Raw genomic sequence first — 7801 nt, 5'->3', positions numbered from 1 at the left:
AGGGAAGGGGAAAGGGGACACAGGGAAGGGGAAGGGGGGTGCAGGGAAGGGGGGCACAGGGAAGGGGAAGGGGAGCGGGGAAGGGGAAGGACAGGAAGTTAGTCCTAAAGTGGGTGGAGTGCCCCAACTCCAGAGGCCAGCAGACCCCATCCCATCATCACCAATGGTGACAGTGACTCACTCTTGTCCCTTTTGTTCCAGGTAATCCTGGCTCTCCAGTGTCACCCTGGGACAGAACAGAAAGAATGCCATTATGATTGCAGGTTATCGCAGGAATGCAGGTCACCTTGTGCCCACCCCACCCTCTGGTGCCACAATCAAGCTCACCTTTTGTCCTGCTGGTCCCTGCGGCCCCTCGGGTCCTTGCATTCCAGGAAACCCAATGACACCCTGTAACCCGGGGAGGCCTCTTTCACCCTGCAGAAAAGGAACATGATTAAGTCAGGAAAAAGGCAGGAATGCAGAGACAGAGGAGATAAATCAGCCTGCCGGGTCGTGATGGGCAACTGCAGGGTCAGCGCGACTGGCTTCTGGGGTGTCCAGGGTGGGTCTGTGTGAGTCTGCGAGGGTGCTTCTGGAAGAAACAGGCATCTGAATCACTGAATGGGGGTAAAGATAGAACAAAAAGGCAGAGGGAAGCAGAATTCTCTTTCTTTCCTAGAATCGGGACACCCATCTTCTGGCCTTGGACATCAGAACTCTGGCTCTCCAGCCCTAGGACTGGGATGAGCTGTGAGCTGTGAGCTGTGAGCTGTGCCATCAGCTTCCCCAGTTCTCAAGCTCAACATGGCAGAACAGATCTGGTGACCCCTAGGCCCATGTGTCACCTGAGCCACTTCCCACAGCAAACTGTTCCCATCTATCTATCTCACTGGCTCCATTTCTCTGCAGAGACCTGACTAGAATATCTACCTTTTAAGTGTCACCCAACATTGTACACAGTCCCCTTTAGGCAGCTGCTCTGCCCTGTGTCAAGCCCTTGAGGACAGTCGAGATAGACAATCAAGAAAACACACGTGCTTTACAGGGTAGGGACTTGAGTGCGTTCTTCCAGTACAAACTGGGGAGGTTAAATAATCGCTGTTTGCTGATTGAAAAACAGAATGCACTTTGCAGATTATAGGCAGGATTATTTTATGTTCAGCGCCTCTCCCCAAGTTATATTAGTTCAAAATAAAAATACAACACTGACAAGTTAAACATCACAAAACACAAACATTACCTTCAAAATGGCACATTACAGGGAGTAAGTTACAAGTTTTTCACCACCACATAATTGAAATGAAACAAAACCAGAGCTTTCGAAGTCATCCGGCTCCCTGGGCTGGCCCTGGAACCTACTGGTGAATTAAACACTTGCTGAACTTCTACAAATGCAGAATGAGGCTGTGAACTTGGGGCTCCAACCCCCAAGACTCCATGGAGCTGACTGTTTACCTGGCAGTGGAAGTCAGGAGTCCAAGAACAGTCAGTATTTTTACCATTGTGGGAGAGACTATTTCACACTCTAGAGCAGTGATTTTCAACTGGAGTGCTATGAGAGAATCTTAGGCGGACCACAAACATGTTTAAAGATCATTAATTAAATTACTTTTGAACAAAGTTCAAAGCACAATAAGTGTGTTCTTTTTTTAACTCTTATTTTGACCAACATAATTTAAGTGCGTCGTGGAAATTTAATGATAGGTCCAAGTGCACTGTGAGATAAAAAAGAAAAACATTGCTCTAGAGAATAGGATAAAATAGTAAATGCATTAAAGGAAATTAAGCCCCACAGATGGACATGCCCATTGGTCAGCAGCAGCACAAGAACCTTCTGGAAAGAGATGCTGACCCATGGGGGCCCAAGCACAGGACTCGGTGGGGAGTGCTGGCTCCTTCTCCCAGAGGCCCTTTGAGGGCTGGGAAAGAGGAACATTCCCAGACGAAGACTTGTTCAAACTGAGGGCTGCTCAGAGACGTTCAGGCTCGGCCTGCAGGAGTGGCGTCGGGGGCGACTCCTGGACTCAATAGCCTAGACATCCTTCATACAAGGTCACCACACTGGGACACCTAGTTTCAGATGTTGGAAAATCCTACTCACAATATAATTGAGCTGAACTTCAAACAGCTGGCTAACAAAATAAATAAATGTGGAATTGTCCAAGTAACCTGATGTGAGGCGGGAAGGAAATGGGGAAGGCCCGTCGAGGTGGATGTGCCCTCACACACTGGGGTGGTATTTTTAGTACTGCATTAACGTTGGCAGTGTCGCTCTGAGACCAGCGAAGATAAGATTTTATAATTCTCAATCTAATCGTGGAATGCACTGAGGACCGAGCCAGATTAACTGATTTCTGCAAGGTTCTCACTGAGTCAGCACCAAAGCCAGAAATAGAAACGGGGTCAGCCTGCACCACGGTCCGCTTTTTTAGGTCACTAGAACAAGCTGTTTCCCAGCAGAGTATTAAACAAGTCACCACCTGGTGTTAGCTCAACATATCAACCCTTTTATGTCCATTTCACAGATAAGGAAATGAAGATTCCGATGCTTAGCTGAATTGCCACATATCACTGGGTGACCCCCTCGAGCTCCTGGGAACAGAATTTAGAAATGTGACTCCCGGTCCTTGCTTTGACCACAAGAACACATTCTTCCCAGATGTCACCAGAACCCTTGAGCAAACCCTCTATCCCAAGGGCTTTGCAATGAAGTCGCTGAGAAGGAAGTGACTCCTCCATCCACATGGCTCTTACCGTCACCCACATTTTTAACTCTCCTAGTCATTAGCCCAGACAAAAGTGCATGTGAATAATCTAATACCCCACACCCTGCCCCAGGTTATCATGGGAACCAGAGTGGAGCACAGAGACAGGATAAGCACTCAGACAGCCATACAACTAGCTGGCAAACAGCGCAGGCCACATCATTCCTCTGAGCTCTGAGCAAGTTTCCACAGGGTTACAGGAAGAGCAATGAGCTGGACAGGCTGTGCAAAGGTTGTTGGAGCCAGCGGTCCCCAAGCCAGACTTTGCGTCTGTAGCTGGCAGTGCTACAGTAATGACCGCCTGCTGGAAGCAGGGGGGACTGCTGGACCTCCACCCACGATGTGCACAGTGACCACCAGGGAGCAATGGGACCCTGGCCGTCTGTTTCCCATGGAATGCTGAAGGCAAGGTCCAAACACCATGGTGGCCACACACTTCACGCCAGGCCAAGATGAAAACCATAACCAGGGTGTGTGGCTGGGTGAGTGGAGGAGAGAAAAGAGGAGTCTGTGAAAATACCACTCAGAACGTTCTGAGGCTCGTGGGGCCCCTGGGTTCATTCCTGAACATCAGTGCAATGTGTTGTCCTAATCAAGGGAAGAAAGCTTATGATGGAAATAATGGCTGCTGTGTCGTCAGGTCAGGAAAATTCAGACTTTGAGAAGGAAGAACAAGACGCCATGGTCCATGCAGACGAAGGAACACGACGTGGAGAGTTGTCTTGGCATCAAAATTAGCCATCCGGAGCTAGGCATGAAACAGTCTCATGCATGCAGCAACTTAAGTATTTTGCTGAACATATTATTTTAAGCAAGCATATGTATTTTTAAAAATCCATAAAATGTGAGGAGAAAGGTTATTTTCTAACACCCAATTATTTTCCTTTCTGCACTGAGAAGTCGATCGCTGGAATATATTAATAGCTCCCTTCATGTCTGACTCACAAGTTCAAATACACATGAAGTACCCAGGACAGCAGAAGCTGAGACGCTACAAAGCTTCAGAACTGGACGGGTAATACGATTACCATGAGTTAACACAAAATAGACTTAGAATAGGCAGTCACCAAAATGCCAATTATCAACGGCCACATTACACTTGTTTCTGTGACCAACATAAAATCTACGTTTAAACCAAAATTTTGATTAATTTTTCAAATTTAAAATAATATGTTTCTGGATCTTCACAGAGAACAGAAAGACATATGAAAATGTTGGACTGGGGCCTCCCCTGTACTCAGGCTGTTCTGCTTTCTCAGGAATGACCCCGCTCAAGGGGGGCGTGGGACCCCGTCCCGTGGAACCTGGGGAGCATCCCCCCCCCACCGCTGTGCCGTAAGTTCTCTGAAGGACACAGTTTTATTCACCCACAGAGTTTAGCACAAACTTTGAATTCAGTGAGTGTTGGTGAACAGATGATGAGCTAATGGTATAACCTGACACTGACTGTGAGTTCCAATCTGAAGTACTTATTACCCTAGAAATTTTAAAAGGCAGCAGAATGAGGTGACTGGGCGGGGTGGGATCCCCAGTATCTGTCTCAGTCTGAGCCTTGGGGTGCGTCACACCCTGGCTGTAGCACTTAGCCTCCCACAAGACTCGGTTCTTGTCATCTGGGGCCATGAGACGTCAATTCCCAAGCAAGACACAAAGAATCAGGCACTTGCTTCTGGAGGCGGAGCTCACCAAGCATTCAGTGAGGGGGAGCAACTTCAGTGTGGAGGGGGGTGTCCACAGTCAATGGGGAACTGCAGAACTCAGCCAAGAATCCCACAGGTCCAAGCCTCGCGCCCAGCCAGTCAGACATCTGCAGGACCATTTCCTGAATGCTGGCGCTGCTGCTGCTGGGAAAGTGGTGGGAAGGCTGCAATCGGTGTCACGGGGTCATGGAAACTCTGCAGCAAGGCCCCATGGGGAGCCACGGCCACGCCATGAAGCTTGACACTGGAGCAGGAATGTGGCCGCCGCTGCGGAGGAGGGGGCCCCTCACAGCCAGGCATCAGCAGGGCTTCCTTCTCTGGAGGAAGACAGCTTTCCTCTGCTCTGGGAGACATGTGACCAGATTCTCAGAGAACGTGCATGTGTTAATTAGAAATGTAATGAATTAAATTTAAGAAGGTGGACTGTGTCCCTGAAATGGTGCTACATGTATTTACCATCAGTACTATCTTGTGCGTTTAAACACCTAATACTAAAGCAAGAACTAGTACACCCCCAAAGCAGACGGCAAATCTTTCTCTCTTCCCCAAACTTTCGTTTGTTCTCTCAAACCCCGATCTTGAGTTTCAGAGAGTCGATGTCAGGAACGCTTGCATAGTAGCTCTCTGTCTAATCTGTGGGTAAACGCCAAGAGCTTTGGCAGCTGCATACAGATGAGCCGGGACTTAAGAGGAGCATGTCTGGGTAAAACCATCAAAACTGAAAATATCCTAAATCGAAATGTGTTTAATACACTAACCTACCGGATGTCGCAGCTCAGCCTAGCCTGCCTTACATGTGCTTGAACCCTTATGTTGGCCTACTTTATGAAAAGTGCTGGCTCTCTCCTGCTCTTTAGCAAACAGTGCCCCAAACAGAAGAGCAGAAGGGCTCCCACTGCTGCCCAGCACCCGATGAAAGGGCCGCACCACACAGCAGCAGTCTGAGAAAAACACCACCATTCAAAATCAGAAGTAGAGCTCTTACTGAACGTGTGCGGCACTCACACCCTCAGTCTGAAGTTGATCTGTCATGAGTAGGGAACTATTGTGTGTCTGGGGGGGGGGGTTGAAAGTTTAAGAGAGTATTTCTAAAAATGAAGCTATTCTCATCTTTTCAAATCCAATGGATGAGAGAATCAGAATATGCTAAAAATTATAATAAGCTCCCTAATGTAACTCTATTTCTAGAAAATTTCTAGACCCCTCCTGCCTCTTTCAGACCACATGATGGTGGTGTGAGCAGGCCAGGACTCCGTGGCCTCTCACCAGATGGACCTCCACGTTCCTCCCTGGGACGGGACAGTAGCTGGGAGTGGCTGGAGCTGGTCTGGCTCCTCAGGAAGTGGAGTGGAAACGCCTTTCTCTCCGTGGTCAAGCCTGGACATGGGTTTTTATATTGGACTTCCAGCCCAAGGATTCTTGAGCGGAAAATTCCAACTCCTGAGGGTGAGGTCCCTGTCATGGATAAGGTCCACCCTATGTCCAGCAGATGGTTCACCGGCATAAGACCACCCACAGACTCCACACTGACCGCAGAACTCTCACCAAGGGTCTGTGCCCAAGAATAGGCTCCATTAGGCAGGTCCTGATGTTGAAACATCATTTGAGTCCAGGGTGAATCCTGGCACAGTTCTAGGCTTGAGCACATTCATCTGAACTTCAACCTTTGCCAGGAAGTTCATTGACAGGGCTAAAGGCTTAAGTCAACCCCAGTCCAAAGCTAGTGGAGTGAGGGTGACAGAAGGGACCACACAAGATACTTCTGACGGAACCACACCTGCAAAGACACAGAACTACATATATTTCCTAGCTATGAAAATCCACTTGGCACATTAGCTTGTAAGGAAAAAAATGAATTAAAAAGAGTCTTTCACAAAATGCTTTCTAAAAAACTATCATTCAACACAAGAATAACTCAAGAAAGCCCTGAGTGCCGTTTTACTATAAACAATTTGGATCTCTTCCCTAATGCCATCAAAAAGCAAACAAACCATCTGACTTCACTGATCCCGTAAAAACGTTCTAGCAAAATTAAGTGCTGACAAACTTTTGGCAGCCAAAAAATACTTAAACATTTCCAAGGGTCTTAAAATCTTACAAAAGTTCCAGACATTTCTCCCTGATGAGAGCCTAGACCTTGGAGGGCAAGGATGGGAGCCCCACACAGAAGGGTTCATCTCTCATCCTCTTTCAGAAAAACCAGCCTGAAATGCTTTCATTATTAGTTTTTACTCCAAAGCAGTAATCTGCTTAAAATATTTTTAAAATAAAACTATTTTAAGTCCCCCCCCCCCAAGTAATCCAGCTCCCAAGTTGGAAAATAAGAAAAACATTATGATAATGTTTTCCCAAAGTCTTGTGGGCTTATTCAGTCAGATCCTGCCCAGTCTTTCCCCACGTGGCTCGCCTTCAGCCACAGCTTAGGTCCATGTTCCCATCAAGCCACACCCATTTGTTCTCTGCAAACGGCAAGGTGAAGGTCCCCAGTCTCCCTTCCCCAGATTCCCTTCTTCCCTCAGCCTGACCCAACCCCCACCCAAGGCCCTGCATCCCCAGCCCATTCCTAGGAGCTGCCTCCGCCTGCCATGGCTTAGCACCTGAGCCACATCCAGGAATCTCTCTCAGCCACACTCCCTCTCCTTGAAGAAGGCCCCCCACGCACAGGTGGTCGGAGGAAAGCCGCAGTGGGCTCTGGCTTCTCGCCACCAGAGGGCGCTGTGGGACTACACACTTCCCCCAAATCAACCACACTCCTTGGCCGTCTTGAAAGTGTGCTCACTTTTTCTTAAATAATCATTATATTAATATTTATTACTAGTAAAAATATTAAATATTTAGTGCCATTGAACACATGGCTGTGAGCAAAGCCGAGACTAATCACTCTGCTAAGGCCTCCTAAAAGATAGGACTCTGTGGAAAGGAATTTTAATTAGAATTCAAATTTTAATTAAAGGCAAATACAAGACTAGTGACCTGAATACTGAGGCTATTACACTACTGGTAAAGGCTGTGACCCTAGAAATAATAATGTGAATTGTGGATTTTTTTTTTCCTATTGCATCTTTGTATCCATTTTATAAGCTGAGAGAGTATTTGGGTCTAATGGTAACAGAAAATAAAGTACATTCAGTTTGCAAATAATTCCATGGAAATAGAAAATACTGAAAAAATTAAATCCTAAAAAAATACATGAAACAGATACACTTAGACCAGAGAGGTCTCTTAAAAAACTACTACTAGCTCCTTCTCTTCACCTCCCCCACTCCACCCTGTCGACCCAGCACCCAGACTCCACCCTGTGGACCCAGCACCCAGACTCCACCCTGTGGACCCAGCACCCAGACTCCACCCTGT

At 47.4% G+C, this 7801-nt stretch overlaps 1 protein-coding gene across 2 annotated transcripts in view; it reads right to left on the bottom strand.

Moving 5' to 3' along the window:
* Nucleotides 1-7801, bottom strand: part of COL4A1 (collagen type IV alpha 1 chain) — a 148261-nt gene that overhangs the window by 61140 nt on the left and 79320 nt on the right. For both annotated transcript variants that reach the window (XM_003799995.3, XM_023519173.1), the window contains exons 3-4: nucleotides 328-417; nucleotides 182-226 (exon numbers count right to left, since the gene is read on the bottom strand). In XM_003799995.3, the coding sequence (XP_003800043.1) occupies nucleotides 182-226; nucleotides 328-417 (135 nt within the window). The remainder of the gene's footprint in view (nucleotides 1-181; nucleotides 227-327; nucleotides 418-7801) is intronic.

The sequence above is a fragment of the Otolemur garnettii genome, unplaced genomic scaffold, assembly GCF_000181295.1.
Source record: "Otolemur garnettii isolate 467f Iridium unplaced genomic scaffold, OtoGar3 scaffold00161, whole genome shotgun sequence".
Classification (NCBI taxonomy): Eukaryota; Metazoa; Chordata; class Mammalia; order Primates; family Galagidae; genus Otolemur; species Otolemur garnettii.
The sequence above is the reverse complement of the archived record's forward strand: the minus strand, read 5'-3'. Positions and strand labels throughout refer to the sequence as shown.